Below are 27,302 nucleotides of genomic sequence, written 5' to 3' on the forward strand. Positions count from 1 at the left end.
ATGGAAATAATATCTTTAAGTAATACAGACTTTCATGTGTTTTTTAAACTCTCTGGTTTCATAAAAAAATCACCTGGAAGATGATCTTAATCGTCATAAATATCACAACGCAGAAAATAATATTGTAGGTGATTACATTTTGACATAACGTACTTTTAAAGATTAAATACATTTTTATAATCATAATCAAGTATCTAAAACTGAAAAACACCAAAACTGGTGTTGAACATCTGCTCAGATTCATAATCATAAACTAACGTGACATATTTAAACCTTCTATAGCTGCTTGTTTTTTTTAATAGTCAATATAAACCTTTACAGTTTCAATTTCTTTTGTTAAAAGAAGAAAAGATGTAATATATTGTTTATTTTACTTCCACATAAAATCCCCCATCATTCTAAGTTTCCAAATCTTTTCCCGCCCACGTACCCGGGGGTGATGGCGGTCATGGCCGGGTGCTTGTTGCTGTGCCACACCCGGTAGTTGTGGGTGATCTTCCACGCTGCGACGAAGGGAGCGCCGTAATCCGCCAGCAGCCGCTCGTTGTCTGAGCAGCGACGACACGAGGACACAAAAGAGAAGCAGACGAGCCGGTGAACACAAACAGCAGCGTGACTGGATTTACTGTCACTTTCTCAGTAGGGTAATTATGGTTATCACGGCGATAATTATGATTATCGCCGTGCGAGCCCGACGCAGCGATTTCAGCTGCCATCGTAACGACTCTAATAACGTGGAATCAATTCAACCGAACGAGGAGGAGAAAATGAGGAGGAAAACATTTAGAAAAACTAAATTAAAACCTTTTCTAGCTTTTCAATTATTCCAGGGGGGAAAAAAGTGATAAATCTAAAGAGGAAACGACTCCAGAAAATGTGTAAACTCTAAGAGTCCCACTGATGTCTGCACGTTTTGTGAAGCGCTAACGACTAATGGAGAAATAACCGATCAATAGAAACAAGAGTGAAGTAATAAACGACGGGTAAAACATATTGAATGAGTGAATGAGTGACAGGAGCCGACCTTGCTGTATCGCAGACGACAGTAATGAGTGCAGGTAGAGCGTGAACTGGGCTCTGATCCACTCGTCTCCGCCCTCCCAGCCGGTCCCGTCCAAGAAGACGTCGTCGCGGTTCTCCGTCACGTGTTTGACGAGGTAGTCGGCGAAGCGCAGGTCGGCCGTCGTCAAACTCAGGATCTTCCGGAGCTCAGGGTCCTGGATGTGGATCCGAGCTTCTTCCACCTGCGAAGAGAGGAACCTTTCACGTTGAAGCTACAACATTCAACCGTTACATTAAACGGTGAAGATGAGCAGGACTCACGTCAACGATCGCGTCACTCAGGTGCCTCTGCTGGCGGAAGAGGATGTTGGTCGCCCCGGCAACAAAGCCTCGCACCGTCACGTCTGACAGGAGGTGATGCTGCTGCAGGGCCATGTAGGGCAGACACAGGTAACCCTGGCAACAACAACAGGATGAAAGGTCAGGTGCTTATCTCCGCCCGGCTGCCTGGTCGATTCATTACCAGGTGAGAGACAGGAGACGATGTTTGAGTAAATATGAGACTAATTTCCTGTTTGGACCTTAAACACATTTTATATTTGGTGAGTCAGCGGCTGAGCGGAGACGCTGCCGTTACCTTCGTGAAGACGGCGAGCGGCAGGCCGTACTGATCCTCCTCCAGACCGGACACCAGGCCCTGGGTGACCCCTCCCTGACCGGTGACCGCCTGCGGCTGCACAGTGATGGGCGTCCCCGGTTGGGAGTCGAATGTGTCTGGCAGCTCTGACCCCGTCTCTTTCCCCTCAATTGCCTCTTTGGCGCCAGCCTCCTCTAACACGCTTGGGTCCAGGGTCTCCCAGTCGCTCTCCGAGGACTCAGGCGAGGTGTGTGAAGGGGGTTTGAGGAGGTGGTTGTCCCCCTCTGTGCTGTTCCCGGACGACAGAGACTCGGGGGCTCGCTGGCCGGTGTCCTCCCCCACCAGCTCCAGGGCCGTGCTGGCGAGGTCGGTGACCGACACAGAGACGAACTCCTCGGCTCCGGAGAAGCTCTCCACCAGGCTCAGCTCCTCCGACACGCTGCTCCTGGGTTTGTAGTGAGACGAGTCCACCAGCCCGTGTTCGATCATACCTGCAGACACATGAACATCATCATAATGAGATGTCCTCGTTTCTATTAGAAAACTTCTCTTAGTGCAAAGTTTCTACAAACTTTAAACTTCAGGATTCTTCTTGACCTTTAGGACTAACTTAACACTTTATGATTAAAATCTGGAAATGATTCAGATGGATTCTCACTCCATACATTGAGATCATTTTAAGGTCTGTTTTGTGTCCTGCCTAAAGATGACATGATATTTCTATCCTGTGTTTTTATATTATCTGTACAGGTGGAATAAATAAAACCATCAGAAGAGTTAAGCTTTTCTTTTAGTTTGTTCTTTACTGACCTGGAAACAGCGATAAAACCGTCATGAGAGCTCCAACGAGTGTGTTGACCGGAGACACGTAGAACAGAACCTGGAAACATTCACAACAAATTAAAAATCAAGTCATGTTTCAAAAAGTACTGAATGAATCTAAAAGTGGACGTGTTTGTTTGTACCTTCTTCTCCAGCAGAATGAGTTTGAAGAGGATCAGAACCTAAGACGTGAAAGAAAGATGTTTACTGGTGTTATAGAAATATGAAAATATAAACTCTGTTTACAGCAAATAGGATCAGGAAATGTATTTTCTTCTACCTTGTGTTGAAAGTGCAGGATCAGATCTCTGGGCGATAACCCTGAGGAGAGAAACAAACTGAGCTTCAACTAATGTGGAATTTACCCTGAGAGAAAAATGCATGAACATTTTTGTGCAGTTAAATCACAGCGTTAAAGAGCTGAAGACACAACAACAACAATGTGCTCTGTTCAGAAGAATCTGAGTCTGCAGAACAAAACTACAGATGGACATATTTATGTGGTTTTATTAAAAACTAAGTTGTACCGACCTAAATAAACCTGCGAGCCCTCCAGAGTCGAACCCCTCAAGGAGCCGTTCATGTGGTCGTAGAGTTCCTGCAGGAGAGAGGACGTGAGCGGAGGACGATAACAAGAGAAGAAGAACATTCACAGACAGAACGACTTCTCACCTGCAGAATCGAGATCTGTGAAAAGTCTTTCTCCTCGAAGTAGGCGTGAGTGATGAGCTGCAGCTTCGCTTGGAGGAGGCCGTAGAGCGGCTGGAAACAAGAACAGGTTCTGTCAGCAGCAGAACATGCAGGTTCACTAAAACTTAACTTTCCTGGATGTGAGAAAACAAAAGTCTGAGTCAGTTGCTCCGGACATTTTCTGGAATTTTCCTTGCAGCCCCTTTATATTTATGGTTATTTAAATAAAGACGTATGGTCAAACCATAAAATATCAAACCTCAAATACATGTTTTTTGTCATTCGAGTTTGATAACGTCATCTTAGGAGTTTAAATCCTCGCTGAGTTCATTTCTGGACATTAGAGGAGAAGGAAATAAAAAATCTCTCTGCTCCGGCTCATTCTCCTTCTCCTCTCTTTCCCACATGAGCACAATCGTAGCACAGAGGTCACGACAATATTTCACAGCCCAGTTATCTCATTATTTCCAGCTCGTAAAAAACCCCTAAGACTGAAAACAGGGCTTCTTGTGTGACGCCACGAGAGACGTGACTCACCACTCGACTGAGGACGCAGACGCTCTTCTGAACCGTCTCCCTGGTGACGTCAGCCTGCCGCACCTTCAGGGCCTGATGGGATATTAAAACATCTTTTTTAAATGTGTATATGACAATAAACACTATGTGTACATATAAAAAACAGAAGCCAAATGTGACGATGACCAATCACTCTGCAGCCGACCTCATGAAAACCTCTGGAATGTTTTTATTTTATTTCCTCTGGACCAATCAACACTACCACAGCTCAGTATTAATCTAAGCAAACAAGTCTTTTATTTTGAAAGGTACAGAATCTGTTTCCTACATACTTTTAGCCACAGAACAAAAGCCACAGCTTCGTGGCTCCAGGAGAATAAAGAGAGAATTTCCACGGACTGACCTTTGCTTCTATTTGACGATAACAGGAAACTCCGTACACACACTTCATGTCTCCAGTGAGCGGCGGCAGGTGGAAATACACAGTGTCTGTAAAACATCGGGATAAACGGTGTCATATAATATTTAATCTCCTGGATTTTACAACATGTGTGACCTGAGAGGGAAAATGAGCACAATGAAGAAAACACAGTTTAACCGTCAGTTACTTTAAACTTCATCGTGTGTGAGTGCAGCTGCGTTCACTGCTGCAGTGAAACCTTCAGGCTCATCTGAGACACTGAAGTGATCATTTTACAGCGTGACCTGGTTTCATAACCGCAGCCAAACTGGATGAACCTGCAACACGAAGCCAAACTTTACAAACTGCTGCTCGTTTCCTCTTAATATCACAGTCAGAGACGATCATGTGCTCAGGAATCTATAGAAAAACCTCTACAAGCTTCAGATTGTGTCTTCAGTCCTGCAGGATCCAGAGATACACGTTGGAAAGTGTTTGGAGCTTTTTCTAAACACTGTGATGAATGATTTATCTCCGGTTCACTTCCGTGCTGTCATGAGACGGAATCTGAATGTGGAAGTGTTGGGAATTGATTTGAAACTGAATGTAAGCGATGCTGTCACAGCTCTTCATGGATGTTTCAGCCCAGGAATCCAAGTGTGGTCTGTTTGGCTAATACAGCAGTGAAGTCACAGAGTGCTGAGCCTGAGGACGGGATGAAGACATGTGGATGGAGAGGATGGAGAGACGCTGCAGATTAACCAGAGTCGACAGGGGAGGCGGAGGCAGGGGTGGGGGGGGTGCAGCAGCAGCAGCGGGGCATCTGGACGGAGGCCACAGCTGCAGTGCATCGAGCAAACCTCCTGCGACGAGCCAGCAAACAGCCCCCGACTCGCTGCTGCTGCTGAGTTACGTCTGCAAAGGTCTCATTGTGTCCAAACACAAAATATAAAACCCTCAATTTATTTAATCTACAGAAAAGAAAGCAACAGAGTCTTAATTTGTTTAGAAGCTCATGTTCTGCTTTCTAAAAAAAATCATTATTCAACTCCAAGATTTATTTTCTGTCAATCGACTGCGAGAACATATTGATCAACTGTCACAGCTCTAAATTAAATGTGCAGAACTTAACAGGTTGTAACTGACACACTTGCCTGAGGTCAGGTTGTTTTAGTCGGGATGCATTTGTGCAGAAAGAGAAAAGAAAAACGTCTGAATTAAGATTTTGTTTTTCTGTGACACACTGAGCTCCTCGTTCACCTGCAGTAAAATATGTCACCAGCACAGTAACAGTTTTTTGCTGATGGCTGTAGTTTTAAATCCAGAGCTGAACTTTGAGTTTAAGTTCCTGTTGTTGTGCTGCGACAGTATGACCGACGGTGGCGAAGCACAGGAGCGCCACGTGTCACGTGACCACAGCCACGACACACGGGACAAGAAGACGGAGTCGGATCAGTGTCACCGACGCTCAGTCCGGTTCTCGCTTTACCGCCCGGATACTGTTTCTGATACCGTGACAGAATCAAAGATACTTAAACACACATTCAAAATTAAAGACCTTATCCTCCATTCCAGGTTTTCCTAATAAATAGATGCATGCAAAATATTGAAATAATGATTTGGGATTTTTGCGTTATTGAGGACACGTACCTTCCTGGTAGTTGTGCGCCCCGTCAGGCAGCGCGAGGAACGGCAGGTATCTCCACTCCTCGGGCGTCAGGTTGCTGTCGTGACCCTCGTCCGGCAGCAGCGGAGGGTACGAGAATTCCACCTGCGGGTCGAGGAGAGAACGTGTGGTTAGAGTTACTGTGATGTCACATTTCTCTCATCTATGTATATTTGGAGGAGGGGGGGGGGGTGAAACTTCTGGTTCATACACGTTTTTTTGTAATATATCTTCATCATATTCTGTCTTTCTTTAACAAGGGACCACTTCCTTGTATTATTTTGTTTCCATGTATTTGAATGTTTTTATATCGTGGTTTCAGGCTCAGTTTTAAAATCCTAGTTGATATATTCAGGTTCTGGATTGTTGGACAAGACAAGCGACCTAAAGACGTCTGGGAAACTGTGACAGAGACTCTTGTGCGACATTTTACAGACGAGAAGAAGCAGATTAATCGATACTGAGAATACGCTGCAGCCCTGATGCAATCACAGCCTTTGACTTGAAGGTAAAGGTAGAAGAAACGTCTGCACGTCAGCAGCTGAAACCTTCTAGATCTTTTCCTGGCGTTTAAGAGCCGAGTCCGTCTAGATTAACCTGAAACCTGCCGGTCCTGAACGTCCCACACACCCACAGACAATGATTCACACCCTGAGGATCAACGCCTGCAGCAGCCTGAGGGCGAGCGGCCGCTCCTCAGTCCGCAGAAGAGCTGCTCACGACAAGGGACACCTGGGAGTCCGACGGAGAAACAGATGGACGACGGGAGACAGAAACCCAATCATCTGATACCCAGCAGGAGGTGGCCGACCCCGATCAGATAACTAACAGACACAGCAGGCTCCTCACCCGACACACAGAGCGAGCGCTCACTGTCTGTTCGACGCCGCTTCGGTCTAGTTAAAGCGTCTCGTCGTGTTTTAGCAGCGGAGACAGATGGAGAGCAGCGTCGAAGAGGAGGAGGCACAGGGTTCGGTTTTACTGCTGCACGTCCGATTCATTTTGAAGATGAGGTGATGATGAGAGGATGAATTAGAGCCACTTGCGCTGAATGGCTCACGTGCACTCTCACTAATGAAGCCGGTGTTGAAGGAGGAGGAGGCCGGAGGTCACACACGTCGGTGACTGACGCCACTTAAATGTTAACGGCTGCAAAACAGGTTTGTAGACACAGTGACACGAAAAACCAGCACGTGAGCTTTGTGAGGGAGAGAGTTTCTGTAAAACGTGGTTCAAGAAGAAACCAAAACTCTTTCCTGATAATTGATTAATCATTTTACTCAATTTTTAAAAACTGTTCCCTGGTTTGCAGCTTCTCAAACGTGCAGATCTGCTGCTTTTCTTCGTCATAAACGGATACAAATGATTTTGTATTAATCATATGATAAAAATAGCTTCAAAGATTAAAATCCATTTATAGGATTTTTACGGCTTTCGGATATTTTCCGACAGGACGAACAATCAGGAAATGAATTTACAGATTAATCAATGTTTTAAGTAGATAACATCTTTATTGTCTTGGACTCACTAAACAAACCTGTAGTTGAAGCCAGTTGAGTAACTTTCTTCTCCGGCTCTTTGTGTTTCCTGTTTTCAGTTGAAATTTCTTCCCTAATCATGTTCGCAGTGACTTTACTTCCTGTCCAGTTTTCCACCTGTTTCTTATTTGTCAATCAGCTGCAGAGAATTTAAATCCCTGAGTTTCACTCGTTCGAGTTTCCACAAACTTCAGGTGAGTCGTCGTTTGCGTCGAGGTCTGATTCCTCGTGTTCAGCTCATGTCTGCAATCTGGATTTTTTTTGTATTTTTAACCGATTTCTGGAGGAGTTTGCTTGTCGTGATGGTTTTTACCTGGACTGTTTCGCCCTCTTGTCAGACTTTGTTAATAAATCAGTGAACTACAAATACCATCATGTTTTAATTCCTGTCCTTGGAACCAGTTAAAGACGCTGACCTTTAAAAAATTAGGTAAGGTTCTTCGTGAGTAACCAAAAGATCAATTTGAGTTTCATTTGACGGCGACATGAATTCACACATGACAACCAGTGTTAATGAAGATGGAAGCAACATCTCCACTTCCTCCCGTTGTACAAACATGAAGCCAAAACATCTCTAACACGGATGCAGCCATCTTTTAACCGATGAGGTCGGTCTCATGACGTTTAAAGCCCATTTCTCAAATGATTAAAAACAAAATGACAGAAACCGTCTTGGACAAATTCCATGTGCACTTGGAATTGTTTTGGTTTGGTCGCATCTCACCTGCCGACATTGAAAGTTTGATTATACTGCAGTCAGCCACAAGGGGGCCATCCACATGTTTTGGCTTCACTTTTAAAGTGCTTTCGTGTCATCCATTATTATTTACAATAAAAATGCTTCACTAAACATTGTCATGTCAAGAAGCTCGCCAAGATAAACGATTGAATTTAAAAAATCAAGGGACTGAAATAACACGTTTTAAGATGTGATGCAGCTCGTTTCAAATATTGCAATTGGAGAAATTAACTTTGAAATAAAGCTGATACAACGACTGGTGGATTCAAGAAGCTGAAATTAACATAAACTATATGTTTATGCTTCACGTCCTTCACCACTGATCCCATTGACCCACCGCATGACGCATGGCTCCGGTGTTGTTGTAGTAAATCAAACAGTTTAATATCCGGGAGGAGACGCGCGCTGCAGCCTGACGTTATCAACGCGAGGAGGACGGAGGTTATATAACCGGGGACGAGCAGCTGATGTCCCCGCGGGGTTCCGTCCCTTCGCGGTACCGGTCTCGGATCAGAGTGTCCGGACGCGGCGGGTTCTGTCACTGACGCTGTTTGTTGTGAGCTAGCTTCGTTAGCTCCGTTAGCTCGCGGCCGCTTCACCTACCTGACAGCCTCTCTTGTGGTGGAATCCCACCACCACGATGTGCAGCACCGGCACCTTGACGTCTTCCGCGGCCGGAGGCTCCATGTCCGCCTCCCCCCCCCCTCGACGCGTTGACGGTGAACGAGACGGTCTCCGCTCCCGGATCAGTGAAAACAACCCGGAGCTCCGCTGCACAGTGTCCGCAGCGCAGAGCGTCCACTTCCGCTCTGCGTCCCGGGGAGGGGCGGGGCGGCCGGAGCGGGAGCACTCCCTGCTGCACACTTCCGCTTCTGCCTCACAAATTATATATTTATAAGAATAATTTAATAATTATACTAAAAAAATCTAATAATTAACTTAATTCATGAAGAACCTTTCAAAGCTTAACTTTCAAAGTTAAAAAGGAAAAGTTGATATCAAACAATAGGAAACAGATAAAAAACACCATTCATTGCATTGATAACTTGTTTATTTCTGCATATGACAATAAAGCCTATGAACCTTTTGAAGCTTTGAAGCCTTCAAAAGAAACAAGTTTCAACCAGGTGTCAAAAGATCCAAAATGTTGTTAGGTGCAAGTCTAGAATGAGCCATAAAAATAAATAAAATCTTAAAATATAGATATATAAAATAAAGTATAAATACATATTTATACATATCGTATAAACACTGTAATAATCTTTATTTTTATAACACCTTTCATACATGACAGTGCTTTACATACAAGATAGATACAAATATTAATACAAATATAAACGTCTGAAAATGTATTTCATATAAAATAACAGATCTTAAGTAACATGAGAATATGTTAAAATTACATTTACAGGAAAAGGAAATAAAAAAGAAATAAAATTTGATTAAGAAATGCATAAATACAGTAAAGAAAGGGGTGAAAATTATAAAAGTATACAGAAATGGCTCTATTCATCACTGAATAGTGTTTTCATTTATTTATGTGTTTAACTTTTGATTTCTGCATTTATACTTGCAACATATGTCCATAAGAATCATCTTCATCTGCTGATCATGTTTGTGCAACAAGGAATATTGTTTCTACTGACTCGTGTACACTTACACACACAGTACTTGTGTCATATTATTTTATAGCTGCAATTCACGTGAGACATTATTTATAAAATAAACAACCCTAGTTTGTGAAGTAGAACAGTAGTAGAGGCACAAAGTAGAAAAGTGAGGAACCATCTTGACCTCAGTATTATTATCTCTGTTTGGTGAAAGAATTACGTCATGTATTGACAGCGCCATCACGTGGAACTAGATGAAAGGAGAAGACTTGACATTTGATTGGTTCCAGATCACAGATCGATAACGAATAAACAAACAGATCGATAACAAATAAACAAACAAACATCGATCTGTGTTTATTCCGCGTCTATATAAACATTGATTATCGATTAGTTCGCGTTTGATTGCTTTGGTCTTAGCCGACGATTCTTCTATCGATTGGTTGTGTCTGCACGTGGATCAAACATGGCGGCGACTCCAACAACGAACCCGTCCCAGCTGCTCCCGCTCGGTTTGTACTTTACCCGTTTTTATTAATTTCACGCAAACGCAGACACGTTGGTGTTAAATCCGCGTGTGTTTGTTTCCGTTAAATCTGCGCGTGAGAAGTTTGAACGTGTCCGCGTTGTCTCGCTCGCTCGTGTTAGCATTATGCTAGCAGCTAGCTAAACTCTCGTGTTAACTCTGCTTCAGAATGAAGGAAATGTTCCAACAGTTCAGCTGATCCAGTTGAGATTAAAGTCCATGAGCACTTTATTAGGAACACCTTTCTGTGACTGGACAGTTCAACGTCTCTTCTGTGTGGGAAACAAACCCTGTGAGCTTCTGCTCTTGGTTCACATCCCATCAGTCCTGCACATTTCTGCTCTTTACGTCCATGATGCTGATTTCCTGGTTGAACCACATCTGGAAGTTTGACCCTGGATCCAGGTCATGTGACCGAGGAGGTCACTGAAGTTCTCAGACATTCAAACAGTGAAAGTTTCCTCATTGGGATGTTTGACCTGCAGCTCCTGACCTTTATCTCCACTAACTTAAAGCTGTGCTGCCACTTGTACAGGTGTTCCTAATAAACTGCTCAGAGACCGTATACAGCAGTAAATGTAATATAACGTTTAAAACAAACGAGACAAACACGTTGGGGTAAAAAAAATCACCCAGGTTCAATCAGAAAATATTTAAACAATATAAAGCTTTGTCGTATTTATATATCTTTTAACGTACATGTTAAAATGTTGAGGTGCATAAGTGCGTTTGTATTTCAACTACAGAATTGTCGTTCTCTAGTTAAAGTGCTAAAAAGTTTTCAAGGAAAATGAGAAGGAAAATCAATTTCACAAATTATGAACGTGTCTTTCAGAGCTCGTGGACAAATGCATCGGCTCCCGGATTCACATCGTCATGAAAACGGACAAAGAAATCGTCGGCACCCTTCTGGGTTTCGATGATTTTGTCAGTATCCTTTCAGTCGTCATGGTTACAGTCTCTTAAAAATATACAACGCACTTCCTCTAGTATTTATTAACATGGGTGGTTTGGTCTGAATTCTGCTCCAGAGTTTGTCCTGAACTCGTTTTCTCAGATATGGTCTTGGAGGATGTGACAGAGTTGTAAGTACATGTTTAATGTCTTCGTTGAGTGAAGCTCAGTCACTTCTGAATCAGCTGCTGTTGAGTTAACTCATCGTGAATATCTGTTTCAGTGAAATCACACCAGAGGGACGGAGGATAACCAAACTGGACCAGATCCTCCTGAACGGCAACAACATCACAATGGTACGGAGATATTTAGCTTCACTTAAACCATCTGAAAACAGACGACCCCCTAAAATAAATACAAATAACTAAAGAGAGTTAAGAGAATATTTTCTTTGTGTTCTATATTCTAAATATTGAATAGATGTTTTATGTTCAATCGTCAAAATCTGATGAAAAAACATGTCTGATTTATAATTTATAAACGAGCACTTTCAGTACTTTTATCATTTCTTATGGTTTATGGACTCACGTCACCTTTTAGCTGTGCTTGTACAGATTTTAGAGGAATTAAGTTTTAGACCTTCACAGTTAAATTAATTTCCTATAATATATAAATTTGTTTTACAGCTCATACCTGGAGGAGAAGGTCCTGAAGTTTGAATCCCAGGGACACTTGTGTTTTGCTTCGTCTACGTTGTGTTTCTTAGTTGTTTAAATCATTATTATTGTTGTTGGTCTTTCCTCTTGATCTTTTAAGGAGGAAAATATTTTTGTGGCGAGATTCCTCATTGATTTTGTTAATAAAAAATGAAAAAAAAAGATAAATGAGACGTTAACAATGAATCACATTTATTAAAAAGTTTTGTTACAAATAAATCAGTGACTCTCATTCTTTCTTAATTTTTTATTGCAGTTTTGCATTTGGACAAGTTGAAATCAGTGAAAATGTTAAAACTCATGTTTATTGAACCGAGTGGAACTCTCTGAGCCGAGAGTCGAGTGAGGCTGAAGATCCAGCTGTGAAGAATGTGTCCCTCCTCTTCATCACCTCCAGCTTCAGTACATGGACGGCTTCTCCTCTCCTTTCGGATTGGTCACCTTGTCCAGATTCTTGTTGACGATGTCAAAAATCTCGACCTTAAGTAAAGAGGGAGGAATAAAAAACATTTGAATGTGTTGGTGCAGCGTGATGCGACGGTTTACGTTTCAGAGGAGGAAGGACGGACTCACGTAGAAGCCGCGGAGGTCGAGAACAATCACTTTGATTTCGGCGTAGATGCTGTCGTCTTTCTCGTGGACGAGCGAGCGATAGTCCATCTGGAGAGAGAGAGAGAATGTCAGTTATACACATCAAGATCCATTTGATCATGGATTCGCTCAGCCGGAGAGTTCAGAACTTTTTGGGAATGTGATACTTAATTTCTGCCTCTTTAAATATTGATATTAAAAACTATGAATGACTTGAAGCCCAGAACATTTTAAACTCACCACATGAGTTTCTTTAGCAGCTTTGGCGACAGCGTCTCCCCTTTCTGAGAAGTACCTACATTTCAAAACAAGAAAAACAAAATGTGTTTTTAAAAGTTTAAACTAGGAAAAGTGAAACATTTGTGATCATATCGACCAAAATTACATTTTTTTTTTTACATCATTACACTTATAACAAATATCTACATCCAACCCACTTGTTGATGTTTGTTTGAAAACCGTCAACTTTGGTTTTCACAGCAGCGATTCTCTCCAAGATTTTCTCCTGTGGTGGAAAAATTAGCAGAAATGAAACACTTACACTAAAATAAGTTACGATATCAGACAACCAGATTATCACATGAAAAGCAATTAGCGATAATGACGTTATATCGCAATAAATAATTTCAACTTACACTTGTTTTTTTTTCAAATTAATTAGACTAAAAAAAGAATGCTGGAGTGTGATTTAGATATTAACTACATCACAGGGTAACGAAACCAGAGTTACACAAAACTATCATATATGATATTAGCAGATGATCAAGATTAAACATTTTTAAATACCATCGTTTTGATCAATACTTTTGAAAGGAACATGCACCTGAATGACGACTCCAAAGTCATTTCCATCCTCTATTTTGGGGATGAGATGTTGAATCCAGCAGGAAACCTGAAGGGAAACAACACGAGTGAGTTTAACTTCGTGAAATGAGAATTTAAACATTTTCATATTTACTCTGTGGACATTATTCAGTGTTTTAATGCAGATCCTGGGCTCAGCGTTCATCTCTGCACTCACCGTGGTGATGATCCCCCTGAAGGCAATGATCTCAGGTTTCACTTTGTCCAAAGCCAACATGATCTTCTCGTTCCCCTTGATGAAGCCACATTTTGGAGCTGGAGGTGAAAAGTCACGAGTTTGTTAAATCTCAGCCTCGACAATAACACCTTATAAAAATAAATAAAACTCCGTACCTTTCTTCTTCTTCTCGCCCTCTTCATCCTTGTCGGTCTCCATTTCCTGCACAACCAGTTTCACATAGTTTGTCATGTTTGCTTTTGCAAAACCGATTAAAGGTGAATCTAACAACATGTTATATAACTTTATAAACTTATATAAATTCACAAAGTAGTTTGTGTCGATGAACCAATCACATGGAATGTCACTATGAAATGGTGTTATTACAACATAACGTTAGCATTGCCTCAATAAGTTATACCATAGACTGTAAATAAAGATGGACGACATGTTCCCACTTCCCATAAATGACAGAAACCAGACTAGCTGACTCCACAGTTTCTATGTGGAATGGTTGATTTTAATTTAATCTGAAATAAGTGGGTGAAGTGAATTCTCTCTGTTCAGGTTGTTGTTTTGAAAGACGACTGTGTGGAGCTGCTCTGCACTCACCTCCTCTGCTGAGGGGGGGTCAGGTATGGGGATGTCCAGCGGAGCCAGGAGTGAGGACGCGTCCACGTTCAAGGCACCGTCCTGTAAACGGGGACAGAAGAACAGGAACCACAGGTGTTAACTTCTATTTTTCAACTTTATTTCATTATAGCTGAGCGGAGAATCTCCTGCTGTGAAAGACAAACTCTGGAGAAAGTCCCGACCCGGTTCTACGGATCTTCAGAGTTCATGTCTGAAAACAACTTGTATGTCCTCAGCTTCTTTTGAAGAACACAATGAGCTTGAATAAGAAACTAATTTCAAAGACGTGTCTTTATCCAAAGCTCTAGAAAACAGGAATTACTTCAATGGGCATCTTACAGAATCAGGAACTGTGCATGAATGCATGTAACTGGCCCCTGATTTAGAGAGATCCTACATCCTGAGGGTCTCACACGTCCATACAAAGTGTGATATGATGGAAACTGAACTTTCTGACCTGGAGCAGAGCATCCAGCTGAGTTATCTTCTTTGGGATGACAGTGGAGAAGAGATTCTCTGCCTGGAAAACAATCACGTTATTCACAAAGCTCAGGAACAAAGAGATTTCCTTTTGAATACATGAACTTAAGAAGAGGAAGCTGCACAGACCTCACGGTGCAGGTGCTGCTGGACCTTCTCCACCTGCAGGGAACACGAGACAGAAACTATCCTCACTGCTGAGTCACGTTACACTAAAAACTGAAATTCACTGGATTTACTTTCGCTTTCCTCTCAGGGGGAACTTTACCGATCGTTTACCGACGTTTCTCAAAACGCTTCACGTTTCACAAACTGATCGTCTCCACGGTAAAGTTCATTCTATCCTTTAGCACCTTGACTTGTGTGTGTGTGTGTGTGTGTGTGTGTGTGTCTGTGTGTGTCCGTCCTGAACGGGCCGAGCGGCTCCCCCTCACCTTCCCTGCAGCCTCGGGTCTGATCCTCAGGTTCGATGCCTTCGACATGACGACGCTGCAAAACGAGATAAAGACGAAACAATGAGAAACAGTATGAAGTGTGAAGAGTGGATCTGAAAGTTGAGGCGGTTGGGTCGTTACCTTGTAGTTCGTGTATTTCCTTCTGCACGTTACTTTCGATTTTACACCAGTTGGACCAGTTTGCGCCTCCCACTGCCCCCCCCCTCCTTCCGTCACATGCAGAACTGACTCCCACCACCGACACGAGGAGGAAACAGTAAATGTACAGATACAGAAGTTATCAACACAGAAATATACTTTAAACACCAAATCCAATGATTTATACGGAAACAATCTAAATGTAGAAATACATAAATAATATATAAACACCAAATCTTATTTACTTTTTTCTTATTAGTTTTTTGGATTCTTAGTTTGGTTTTTAGTATGAAAACAATAAAGTGTTGAAAGACCGAGATAATATTGTGAACACCATATCATAATTATTATTTTGTTTAGCTTCTAGCGGCCACTCGGTGAATTGCAGGTTCCACACAGACTTCCTCCAGACTCAAACCTGTGAAATCCTTAAAACTACGTGTTAGTCCTTATTTAGTAAGTTAAAAAAAAACAAAAAACGTTTTTTAAGATTCTAATGAACTTTTTAACAAACTTTTTGGAGACGACTGCTTTTTAATTAGCAAGAAACTCCCCCCTTGCTTTTATTTTGAAACAGGAAGTGGAGCCGAGACGCTAAACGTCGGAGTGGACTTCCGGGTTTGAAGCTAACGCTAGCAGCTGATCTCCAGTCAGTTCCAAGCTGAGTGAGGATGACACTTCAGCAGCTTTAAAACACTTTATCTGATCTCCTGTCCCCGACGGAGGACCGGTCGCCCTCAGTCCGGACGGAAGCACCGCGAGGGGACACGTTGGACACGTCAGGTACCGAGCGGGGACGATGTCTCCTCAAAGTTTCGGTTTCAAACTATCGAGAAATGTTGTTGTCAGCTTTGATTTCTGTCTTTAAAATGCAACTTGTCACACGAGACACGTGGAAAGGGACAGACCCGGTTCTTCCGAGGACTCCGGTCCGACTGAGGAGCGTCACGACGGTTCTGACCCGTCTCACCTGCAGCTGTTTACTGTCACTGAGGGGAACTATTATTAACCTGCACTTCCCCCAGCAGCTTCATATGCTTATGAATTATGAATTAAATATACTTAAATATACTTTCTAGCCACATACTGACAACTTGCACCCTGAAGAAATGTCGTATCAGTTTCGTTTTACTTGTTGTGGTTTTTATGTACTTTTTAATTAAAAAATAATCCAGACTGGTGCCTTTTGTCAATGTCTCAAAAAGTACACGATTAACTCAGAATGTAATTTATAATACTACTAATATTGCTATTGCATAAGAATTGACAGTATTATGAGCACAAGTTAAGTTCTGTGAAGTGAAATACTCTTGAGAATCTAATTTATTAATGTTATAGGATGTTTTAAAAGTATGTTTTTAAAGCCTCCCTGACCCAGGAGGACAGAACATGGAGTAAAGTCAGAGGAAGTACACGTTGAGTACACAAGGTTGAGTTCGGACGCTCGATAGATAACAACTGGAGGAAGGAAGGATCTGTGTACTTTTTAACTTTCTGCATTTGGTATTGAGAATAAAAGTTTCCTTCCTTCACCCTACAGAATATCCCTCTTTCTTAGGTTTGTCTCTTACAATGACTTGTGTTTAATGAGACACTTGTACTGCATCAATATGTGGAATGTGCCAAAAATGTCTTTTTTTTGGTGATAAATCATTTAAAAATCAACTTATACTCAAATGTTGTCATTTCAGCGGCGATGAGCAGCAGCTCTCTCTCCGTGCAGATGGACGAGGTCCGGAGGAGAGCTCAGTCCGTCCTGTCCTCCTCCGGCGTCGCCCAGGATGTGAAGGCCGACGTCCAGACGATGGCGAGCATCGCTCTGCCGCTGTCGGAGAAGTACCGCCACCTCACAGCCGAGGACATGCTGAGGGAGAACACCGCCAGCCGCAGCAAGCAGGAGGTCGGCCTCTCTCGTTTCAGATCAGAATAACACACCTGGAAAATTTGTATTGTTTTTTTTAAATGTCGTAAAATCGGAAAATCTTATATCTGAGCATGAGAGGGAAGAAATAACTAACCTGCTGACATGTGATGGTAAAGTTTTCTTTTTAAAGTTTAAAAAAGGACAAAATGTGAAGAAAAAGAAAGATGGAGACTCAAAAACATTTATTTTACAAGACTATACTGTAAAAGTACAACACATAAAAAATAAGAAATCATTGTTTTCCATAAATACGCGTTAGTAGTAAGTAATTCGGACTTGGACATTGTTGTATAGATATAGTTTGACCCTTGACCTTTTATTTAAGTGTAGTGACCCTCAGGACTTTACCGACTCAGCAACTTCCATCTCCACAACAGGTCCTGGAGTCGTTGAGCAGACTGGTCAAGGCCCTGGGTATTCTGGAGAAGTACGGCTGTAACCTGACCTTCCCCGCGCGGCCCAAATACTGGAGGAGCGTCAAGCACAACAACCCGGTCTTCAGAACCACGGTGGACGCCATCAAGGTGAGGGAAACCTGACAGGTTGAATAGTTCTGCCTTAAACATTTCATTTAGCGCAGGTTTGACGTTTTTATGAGTCCCTATTTTGTGCAGAAATTAACATTTAAAAAGAAATAAGTGAAATTATGAAGTCAGAGGTGTGTGTATATGGGTCAACCAGCTTCTTGAACAAAGCTCTCCTCTCACAGGGAGGCCGCAGAGTCCTCTTCCTCTACGGTTACACCAACCAGCAAATCGATGGCCTCAGTTTTCCGGATGAAGTCGGCCAACCAGACTCTGAAATAGTTGCCGCAGTGACGCTGGAGGTCATGACCTTACGCACGGAGGTGGACATGATCGTTAAGGTTCGTGTCTGAGCGCTGTCAATCATCCCACTGCTGCAAATTCTATAAGTAATTCACCATATTCCATTTGTTTGTTCAGGGCACCCATCCTCACCTAGAACACTTCAAAGATATCTTCCCATTTCTCGAGCAGCAGGTCTGTACAAACATTCGTGTTCTTCTTCATTTCTGTTAGTAATTGTTTACATTACCCTTCATCTACGTCTTCATCTACTATGAATCAGTATTTTACTTCACAACTCACGATTTAATCAGTTTAAATGTTTTATTTTTCACTATTTTCTTCCAAAGCTTTACACATTTAACGTGAAAAACGTTTTTACTGTGATGCTGTTTCTTTAGGAGGCGGATGTGAATGACTCTGTGGTTATTCCGCCTGCGGAGGAGCAGCAGGTAGACAATCCACAGGTCCTCTCTCCTTCACCCAAACCTGCTCCGGGCCCCGTGGGACAGCCCCTGAAGCCGTCAGCTGGTGAGCTGCTGCCAAACCAGAGAAACGAAAAGTGAAACCCGATCAAAATGTGGCTTCGATGCTCATTTATCCTTCATTTGTACCAGTAACATTGAATATCGTTCCCAGAGGCAACAGCTAAGTATCGTTTACATCCTTTGTTGCTTGTGTGTCCAGGATCTCTCGCAGCTTGTAATTTGTGTGGTAGCCCTTCGTCACTGGTTTGCCCCTCATGTGACAGTCGGGCCTTTTGCGACGCATGTGATGGGCTCTTTCATCGCCACCCTTCCAGAGCCGCTCACAAGAGAGACAAAATACAGAAAAGCAAACTGGGTATGCCACATCACAACCGGCCTTAAATCAGAGGTAGAGTTAGTTTTTAACTTGTATGGTTGTTTATGGTGTGTGTGTGTTTGTTCCCCACAGAGACCTGCGGTATCTGTGGTGTTTCCACTGTCCAGTCTCAGTGCTCCACCTGTGTCCAGAGGTTGTGTCTGAACTGTGACAAACTGTTTCACTCTCACCCCGACCGCAAAGGACACAACAGGTCTGTCCTCGCAGCAGCCAAAACAGCCAGGTGAGGATGTTAAACATAAGAGCTTATTGACAGAAATATAAGTGAATGATATATGTGCTCCGAAGCAAGAAGCAAAATTAAGAACTCCAGTGAAGCCTAATGTACAGGTTGTCTCTCTCCGCCACTGCAGAATAAAGCAAACGTCTCTTATTGGAACAATGGCTACACGACACCCTGAATGTGATTTTATTTCTTCTTCCGTCCTCTTTCAGTCTGTCTCTGTCTCCTTGGGCGTGTGCACACTGCACCACGGTGAACGAGATGCGAGCTGTTCTCTGCTCAACCTGCGAGCGGCCTCGACTCTCCACGGCTGCTTCCACCGCTCAAGAGAGTTCAGTTCCCACCTCACCAAACACCGGTGAGACACAATAACCATAAACTTCATTTATGCAGCACGTGATTAATTCAAGTTACAAACTGTGCTTTAGATGAGGGAAAAGATGAAAACACTTTAACACTGCAATAATATCATGTAATAAAATATTTATTTACTCTTTTTAATTTAAATCTAATCTCAGGAAAATCCCATGTGTCATATTTCAACTAGATCGAGCACTAAATCATTATCGTCTGAATAATAACCTGGAAAATGTAGAAGCAAAACCTGTTGAGGAACCAAAGTGATGGTACGAAGCAGCGGAGCAGTAAGGATGTTGTTGTGTGTTCGTGTGTGTGTCTGTTCCCTCAGAGTGGCAGTGTAAGAGCTGCACTGTTATGAACCAGGGCAGCAGCATCCTGTGCGAGGTGTGTGAGCGCCCTCGTCTGGCCACTCGCCCGCCTGTCGCCCCGGCCCCGTCCAGCTCTGGATCTCAGTCTGATGTCAACACAAAGGTTTGTCTCCCTGTCACTCTACTCCCTGCTCAGGTAGTTAATACTGTATGAGCAGGTAAACAGCCGATTGTAATCTCATGCTGCAAAAACAGTTTGAACGATGAACAACTCTTCATCTGGTAAAAACCTGGTAATATATTTGTCTTTCTTTTCTTTCTCCTTCACAGTGGACCTGTCAGTTCTGCACCTATGTGAACACCAAGCCCACGGTGTGTGAGATGTGCAGCCTGCCATGTAAAGACTCTCCTGGCGACTCGGTGCCTCAGTCTCTTCAGCAGCCGCCGTCCGTCACTAAGGATCAAACTCAGGCGGCGGCCGTGAAGCCGACGGCGAGTCCAGGAGTGAACCTGGAGCTGAAGAGACAACAGATGATGAGGGAGGACGGACTCAGCCTCATCCACCAGATCAGGGTCAGTCTTCAAGGGGACACAACCACGTGACAACAAATCTAACACAGAATAATTAATAATAATAAACCCTCCATCCTAGGAAGCAGAAAAACAAGATGTCAGCCCGGAGGAGGTGTACGCGGCCCTGTGCGTGTGCGGCGGCAGCAACGTCAACCCCTGTGATTGGCTGACGTCAGAGCTGCCTCACCTGCTGGATGAAATCTGCGCTATGGCGGCGTCCGTCCAGCTGAACTGCAAGACAGGGGATTCTGGGATACAACCCGTGGTGGATAGAGACAGAGAGGAGTCGGCGGAGAGCGAACCCAGCGCCACAGTCGAAGATGTGAAGCTGTCCAGAGCCGAGGCTAAGCTGGCGTGGTTAGCAGCGGGAGGAGACACCGACAGAGCCGTGACGCAGCTGCTGAGAGACCGACAGGCCAAGGTGGGAAAATGAATCTGTCAACCAGACACCTCCAGATAGACAAGGTGTCAAGTAACACTATGCAGCTTTCCTTTACCCTGAACCAGCAGCTTGATGAACACGAGTTTAATTGTTTGGTGAGTGTGAACAAGGAGAAAGTTTCCTCCTTCACTCCCTGAACGTCTGTTCTGTGCTGAAATACATTTTGTGAGAAAACAGGACGTCTCCTGAGTCGCTCCCACTTACTGACCTTGAACAGATGAGTCAGAACAAAGACGGTTCTGTGGAGCGTTGGGAGTGAAGCCTTGCACGACCATCTCGACCGTGGTTGATGAGCAGAGCCTGACACGAAGAAGAAGAAGTACCACATCCACGAGTTAGGAAGGGCTTCACAAAGAAAGAAGTTACACAGGCAGGGGAGGGTTGAGAACACAGAGTTACATACATGTGGTTACAGTGTTAAAACAGTTGTGTGTCACATACGCTGACACATCAATGTCTGTAGAGCCTGAACGATATTATTGAGATGAGCTTTTCACAGACACATATCAGAGTTTATGTTTTCTGATATGAAAACGCTTCATTTGCAGAATAAATAGAACTTTTGTTTTCAAGTTACGAAAGAAAATTCCCCCCTTGAAATAAATTCCTGTGGTTTCGAACAGTTACTGCGGTTGTGTAAGATTTGGTGAGTGACTTCCTGATCGAGGTTTTAAGAGGGTTACAACCTCGATTCCAGCGTATTAGACACTTCCTGTATCACATCTGTAAACATCTGCCTGGGCGTTTCCTTCTTGTGTCCTCGTGCCCAGATGAGGGAGCTCCACTCTCTGGGCTTCAGGGATGTGACCCAGTGTGAGGAGGCTCTGCGGCTGAGTGGAGGTGAGGTCAAAGGGGCCTTGTCTCTGCTTCAGCGCCCCCTACTGGAGCCTTTCCACCAGCGTATCTGGACCACCCAGCTCGAGCCGCCGATTGATCCCAAAAACCCGGACAAACAGGTCGGTGTGCGGCAAATTACAGAAGCCAACGGTTTTAATATTCAAATCTTGTACGTGTGAAAACGTGTTATGTACTGAAATAGACAAACATTCCTTCATATCTGGGGTGTGGTGTTAATGTACTTTAACCCCTTGTCCTCCTCCCCTCAGAGGATGTGCAGGCGGCTGCTGGCGTTGTACGACCTGCCCAGCTGGGGGCGCTGTGAGCTGGTGCTGGCGTTGCTTCAAGAGCCAGATGTCACCTACTCCCTGGAGGATGTGGTTCAAGCTGTGAAGGAGTCACATGACAAGGATTTCATCAGGCGTCTCCTCAAGAATGAGTGTCCGTGCTGCCTGTGCATCTTCCCTCGGTGCAAGGTGAGTCAGTGACGGGACGCTCACATGAATCTGTTTCTGGAAACTTCTACTTCAGGATGTTGACGCCAAATCCAGGGATTTTTCCACCAGCACCTTTTGCACAAAATATTATAATTTCCGTTCTTTAGCTGAAGCACGTTGTGTTTGTGTATATTTAAGACGTTGATTGAAGATCAGGTCGCATTTTATTAAAGTTTTATGCAGAAACCAAGTAATTAGAATTTGTCTTGCCCCTGTATTATTTTAAACGCTATCCAGTCGCTTCTTTTAACTCCGACTTCTGTAGATTTGCTCTCATCTGCGCAGGGGGCGTTCATCGTTTCCTCCACATCTGTTTCTTCTTTTCCAGATGCAGTCTCTGACTTCCTGCCAGTGCTCGGTGTGTCAAGAGTGTTTCGGTCAGCACTTCACCGTCGCTGTGAGAGATAAACACATCAGAGACATGGTGTGTCCCGTCTGTGGAGAGCCCGACATCAATGACCCCGAACAACTGGACAGCTACTTCTCCACACTGGACATACAGGTGAGCTGAGGAAGACGAGCATCAATATACTGAGTATGTTCAGAAAGACACTTGTATACATATATACAGAATATATTTATAATAATGCTTTAAATTGTTTTAATAACATTTTGTCTCTGCAGCTGCGCGACTGTCTGGAGCCTGAAGTGTACGAGCTGTTTCATAAAAAGTTGACGGAGCACGCTCTCATGAAAGACCCAAAGTTCCTCTGGTGCTGTCACGTGAGTTCATGATTTGTTATTCAAAAGTCATAAACATCCTTATAAATAGACTCTTATCTGAAAGTCAAACAAATATTGTACGTGTACGTGTCATTTAACCATTTGTATATTAGAAATATGAAAATACAAACTGTTTTTATTTGGGCGTTTTCTTTTTACCGGCTAGATAAATAAAAACAGAGAATAAATAATGGGAGAATAAAACGTATGTATGAATATGTGTCAATAATTTAAATGAATGTAAAATAATCACCATTTCTCGTCCGTCTAACATCGTCAGTGCATCTCTGGGTTTATCAACGATGGAGACCAGCTGAAAGTCACATGTCCGTCATGTCGCAAAAGTTTTTGTACCCAGTGCAAGAAACCTGTGAGTATTAGTTCTGTTTGTTATCATTTTTCATCACATGTAGCAACTGATGTTCAATTGAAAGTAATGAAAAGTTCCTCTGACACAGAACTTTGACACTTTCTCTCTCTCTCTGGTGTCAGTGGGAGCCTCAGCACCAGAACCTGTCCTGTGAGCAGTTCCAGCAGTGGAAGAGGGAGAACGACCCCGAGTACCAGAGGCAGGGCCTGGCCGGCTATTTGAGAGACAACGGCATCAGTGAGTCGCTGCGAACTTAACTTTACCTTAAACCACAAGTTTCATTTCAGTATTTCTACATCCTGACTCGTACTTTCATTTAAAACTATCCACTGTTACTGGGTTGATTTACTCATTTATCGTCCTGAGTGTTTGTCAGACTGGTTTTTACGGGCTGGTCCTGATACAGAGATAAGGGAGTAAAAAAGTGGATGTTGTTTTTTTTATTGGTGGATGAATTGATGATGGAAGCAACAGGCTGTTGGAGCTGTAATCTTTTACAGTCATTCTATGTCGTGATAACTTTTACGTTTGAAACTTTTGCTAATTTTGAAAGCTTGACTTCTTCTTGTAATGATTGTTGTAGTGAGATATTCCTACTTTTAGATAAGTAAATCTGTATATTCATACTTTGCAGATGTTCATCCTGCTGACCCGAGCTTTCTGATTCAACTCGAGCTTTTAGTATTTCATTAACAGGACGAACACATTTGTTTGTGGTCTCTTGCAGCCTGTCCTCACTGTAGGTTCCAGTACGACCTGACCAAAGGCGGCTGCATGCACTTCTGCTGCTCCCAGTGCAGGTACCAGTTCTGCAGCGGCTGCAACAACCCGTACCACAAGGTGAGGTGGATGCACATCGGCAAAGTGTCACAGTTGGAGCCTCGGGAACGGCAACAGGAAATCTTAGTTAGTGCCTCTGTCGTGTATCAGCATCTGTCACACAATCGCTCGAGGTCGTTAAAAACTAATTAACTGGCAATGTTTGAAAAGCCAAGGAGGTCGTAGGAGAACACTGAACACTGTCCTGAAGGCTTTGTCAGAATCCTCAGTGACTTCTCACCATCTGGAGGAAAAAGGCTGAGAAACGAAAAGCAGAGTTAACTAAAAACCCTCAGAGGAGAAGTTGTTATGTTGATATTATTAGAGACTTGGAGAGGAATCACGATCTGTAAACAACGAGCGAACATTGGAGAAAACAGTTTGAACAGTTTTAAGTGCAAACACATAAAATACATCTTAGCATGCTGCCTTTTCAAGTTCTGGACCTCATCAGTATTTATTCTGTGTCTCGTGCAGACGGGATGTACGAAGCCTCAGTGCAGTATCCCCGGTCTACATGCACATCACCCTCGAGACTGTCTCTTCTATCTGAGAGACTGGGAACCACCGAGACTCCAGGCCCTGCTGCAGGTAACGCTGCTGTTCATGGTTGAGATCATAATGTCACAGAAAATGCCAGAAAATTCCCCATAGCCACTTATTCAAATAGCTTTTTTACATCAGTCTACAAGCATAAATATTCGATTTGTTATCGTGTGTATGAAATCAGGTAATCAGGAAAATCTCTAGTTTTGTTGTTTGGGACCTTCTGGTGGTTCTTTCTTTCTTTCTTTCTTTCTTTCTTTCTTTTGTAGAACATCTCAGCTTTCACTTGATGACTTAAGAGTAAACTAACTTTTTTTAAAAAGTATTTTACATTTCCTTCCAACATCAGCTCCTGTTGGAAACTCTCTCCTTCCTGAAAACGAAAGAATAAACAGAATAAACATAAGATCAGTAGAAAATTAATTGTGTTGTTAATTAAAGCATCATCAGTGTGTTAATAACAACGGTTGTGTTTCCATCCCTGATCATGTGTCCTGTTGAATTGAACTCTCCACTCTGACTCACTCACAAACCTGGTATTAGAATTCATAGATTTGTTTTTCCACTTCCAGAGGAGCGGAGTGGAGTTCAACACGGATCCTTCCACTGGAACTCAAACTGGTAAAACATCTGTGTTCTACTCGTCTTGTCTGGGGTCTCATTGTTTAAGAACAACACAAAAATACACAAAGTAAAGTAAACTTTGTTCAGGAGAAATCTGTGTTTCAAGTTCTTCTCGTCTCTGAACCAGACACTTGTGGAGTGATGGAGCAGAAAGACGAAGGAGGTCAACACAGCGATTCACCGTGTGGCCTCAAAACACAGCCAGGACAAGCTGGACTCTGCGAGTGAGTGTCCGTCCTTCTGTCTTTCTCTGTTTCTTTCTCTCTCTTTCTCTCTCTATCTATCTATTTAATCATTTGTTCCCTCCCTTGCTTCAGGAGACACTACCGCGAGTACCTGGTGAGTCTGATCAACGCTCACTCTGTGGACCCGGCTCTGCAGTACGACGCCGTGGAGCTGGTTCGAGCCTGTGAGCGATACCAGGTGGACGTGCAGAGAGGGGAGGGCGAGGACGACAACGTGTATCACGCTCGCCTGCTCCAGGTGAGACGCTCGGAGTCCACGAGGTTCAACTGGAGGAACGAGCCGCACGTCAGATCTGACTGTGGAGCATTGAAAGACCCATTTTAATTATCTGTTAATAAATGTGATACTTATGTTGGACGCCCACTTGTTAACACTTGGCTACGAATATGTTGCACAACAATAGGATCTAATTTAGGCCGTTGTATCGTGACACTAGCATGACAGATTAAGACGTGTTGTTTTAATGTCTGGCACAGCATTCAGACTTTTAAATAAGACTGGTTCGACTCACCAAACCAGCAGCGGAGATCCTCAGTGGTTTCCAAGAAGTCAGCTTGTCCGATGTCGACTCCAAATTTAGCCGAGGAGCTTGATTACATTTCCATCACGGGGCCAGTAACAGAAATTCAACATGGCTAGTTACCTTTCAAATTTAAATCTCTCACCTCTTTTCAAAAGTGCTCAACATTACACACTTTGTAATGGTTGTGCTGGTGCTGGTGCTGCGGCCTCTCTTTGGAAACAAATAATCATCTCGATCTCGGTGACTAAGTAAGATTTGTTTTTTTGTTTCCTGACAGAAACTGGGTGAGGTTCCTCTCGGAGAAAAGGTTCCGCGCAACAAATGAAGATTCCTGCTCAGCTCCTCAGCGCCGGGCTCCGGGAAGAAAGATCTGAAACCAAAAACCTCCACAGAGTCCGACTGCTGACGAGCGAGAGGTCGATCCAATCACCTGCAAAGAACTTTGAGTCGTCATTCGGTGACGTCACGAGTCACGAGTCCGATTTCTGTCGTTTCTGCTGTTTTCTATGTTAAAAAAATCTATATTTTTTTCCTTGTTGATCATAAAGAGAAAATTGATTTTGAATAAGAAACAATTCTTCGTTATCTTCTACTGTTTCTCGCTGAGTCTTAAAAATGTTGGAACTTCATCTCAGGTCGTGTGATGCATGATGTAAACTTTACAAAAACGTTAAAACGAATGTATCTGTGTTTTATTTGAATATTATAAGAATCTTATGATTTATCTTATGCACATAATGTACGTTAAAATTTATATATCTGAACAGGGGAAAGGTATTCTGAAAAATTATATAAACAAATATTATTATTCACTGTCTGGAGGGTTTTAATGTTCTCTATAAACGATGAATCAATCAAACTCAAATAAAGTATATGATTATTTTGAAATGTGGATTTGTTCTGGACTCACTCGCTCACAGTTTTTTGGCTCAGTTGAGAGATTTTGTCGTTATACACTTTTCAATCAAACTATTTATTTTGGCACGAAATGAACAAGTTGTGTTTGTTACTAGAAACATTTACTCAGATAATGTACTTAAGTTTAATTTAGAGGGACTTTTGTTTGACTGAAATGTTCTTCTCATACTACTTCATACTTTTACTCCTACAGACAAGAAGGCAAATGTACTTTTACTGTCCGACATTTATCTAACACTCTAACACATTTGAATTGTAAGACTCAAAGTATCCGAACAACCAGGAGAAGTTAATGAATCTCAATCTGTGGATTAAATACAGTAAGAGTTCAGTATGTGTGTATATATATATAAGTAACATATTTATAGATGTATAAGAAGCTGGTTGGTATAAGATAATTAGTCATGAATGACTTATGGAGAAAGGCTGAGATTAAATAAGTTTGTACTTTGAATATGTAGATGAAATCATTGTTTGTAAATAACCCTTTTTTAACACATTTATATAATTTCTCTTTTTCATTTACACGTTCGAAATCAATCAAATGAATGAATGAATCGTATTTTTGAGACATTTTCTTAAACCTTTGCGCTGAGAACGTGAAAAAACAGAAAGTAAAACAATA

At 42.8% G+C, this 27,302-nt stretch overlaps 4 protein-coding genes across 6 annotated transcripts in view; 2 read left to right on the forward strand and 2 right to left on the reverse strand.

The window, feature by feature from the left end:
- The window catches only part of avl9 (AVL9 homolog (S. cerevisiase)), a 16,622-nt gene extending 7,750 nt beyond the window's left edge, over window positions 1–8,872 (reverse strand). The window contains exons 1-13 of one of the 2 annotated variants that reach the window (XR_004612346.1): window positions 8,614–8,822; window positions 5,718–5,838; window positions 4,071–4,156; window positions 3,689–3,760; window positions 3,134–3,223; window positions 2,993–3,059; window positions 2,742–2,782; window positions 2,605–2,643; window positions 2,450–2,519; window positions 1,640–2,130; window positions 1,324–1,458; window positions 1,025–1,244; window positions 431–548 (exon numbers count right to left, since the gene is read on the reverse strand). Coding sequence is in view for 1 of the 2 variants with exons in the window: in XM_034572656.1 (XP_034428547.1) it covers window positions 431–548; window positions 1,025–1,244; window positions 1,324–1,458; window positions 1,640–2,130; window positions 2,450–2,519; window positions 2,605–2,643; window positions 2,742–2,782; window positions 2,993–3,059; window positions 3,134–3,223; window positions 3,689–3,760; window positions 4,071–4,156; window positions 5,718–5,838; window positions 8,614–8,697 (1,634 nt within the window). In the remaining variant the exon portion in view is untranslated. Of the gene's footprint in view, window positions 1–430; window positions 549–1,024; window positions 1,245–1,323; window positions 1,459–1,639; window positions 2,131–2,449; window positions 2,520–2,604; window positions 2,644–2,741; window positions 2,783–2,992; window positions 3,060–3,133; window positions 3,224–3,688; window positions 3,761–4,070; window positions 4,157–5,717; window positions 5,839–8,613 lie in introns of both variants that reach the window. The other variant, XM_034572656.1, reaches the window with a different exon arrangement.
- A 984-nt stretch (window positions 8,873–9,856) lies between these two features.
- On the forward strand, window positions 9,857–11,988 carry lsm5 (LSM5 homolog, U6 small nuclear RNA and mRNA degradation associated). Its single transcript, XM_034571892.1, has 5 exons — window positions 9,857–10,132; window positions 10,982–11,077; window positions 11,204–11,231; window positions 11,324–11,396; window positions 11,727–11,988. The coding sequence occupies exons 1-5, from the start codon at window positions 10,087–10,089 to the stop codon at window positions 11,757–11,759; spliced, it is 276 nt and encodes a 91-aa protein (XP_034427783.1). The 5' UTR covers window positions 9,857–10,086; the 3' UTR covers window positions 11,760–11,988.
- On the reverse strand, window positions 11,932–15,156 carry psme2 (proteasome activator subunit 2). 2 transcript variants are annotated; one of them, XM_034571889.1, is made up of 12 exons: window positions 15,057–15,156; window positions 14,916–14,970; window positions 14,611–14,643; window positions 14,459–14,521; window positions 13,981–14,061; window positions 13,545–13,590; window positions 13,369–13,466; window positions 13,171–13,239; window positions 12,785–12,852; window positions 12,588–12,642; window positions 12,330–12,416; window positions 11,932–12,236 (listed from the first exon to the last, which is right to left on the reverse strand). In XM_034571889.1, exons 2-12 carry the CDS (start codon window positions 14,961–14,963, stop codon window positions 12,156–12,158), a joined length of 729 nt encoding a protein of 242 aa, XP_034427780.1. In that variant the 5' UTR covers window positions 14,964–14,970; window positions 15,057–15,156; the 3' UTR covers window positions 11,932–12,155. The 2 variants fall into 2 exon arrangements, with proteins under 2 accessions (XP_034427780.1, XP_034427781.1); XM_034571890.1 differs by lacking the exon at window positions 15,057–15,156 and having other exon boundaries at window positions 13,369–13,468; window positions 13,550–13,590; window positions 14,916–15,055.
- Window positions 15,157–15,653: 497 nt separating this feature from the next.
- LOC117753669 (E3 ubiquitin-protein ligase RNF31-like) lies at window positions 15,654–26,653 on the forward strand. Its single transcript, XM_034571885.1, has 24 exons — window positions 15,654–15,857; window positions 16,766–16,974; window positions 17,376–17,522; window positions 17,708–17,863; window positions 17,943–17,999; window positions 18,206–18,335; window positions 18,492–18,647; window positions 18,741–18,891; window positions 19,104–19,249; window positions 19,580–19,722; window positions 19,890–20,132; window positions 20,212–20,553; window positions 21,345–21,530; window positions 21,681–21,887; window positions 22,237–22,410; window positions 22,533–22,631; window positions 22,912–23,001; window positions 23,124–23,238; window positions 23,729–23,841; window positions 24,298–24,411; window positions 24,939–24,987; window positions 25,118–25,214; window positions 25,308–25,473; window positions 26,037–26,653. The coding sequence occupies exons 2-24, from the start codon at window positions 16,771–16,773 to the stop codon at window positions 26,082–26,084; spliced, it is 3,333 nt and encodes a 1,110-aa protein (XP_034427776.1). The 5' UTR covers window positions 15,654–15,857; window positions 16,766–16,770; the 3' UTR covers window positions 26,085–26,653.
- The last annotated feature ends 649 nt before the right edge of the window (window positions 26,654–27,302 follow it).

The sequence above is a fragment of the Hippoglossus hippoglossus genome, chromosome 20, assembly GCF_009819705.1.
Source record: "Hippoglossus hippoglossus isolate fHipHip1 chromosome 20, fHipHip1.pri, whole genome shotgun sequence".
Lineage (NCBI taxonomy): Eukaryota > Metazoa > Chordata > Actinopteri > Pleuronectiformes > Pleuronectidae > Hippoglossus > Hippoglossus hippoglossus.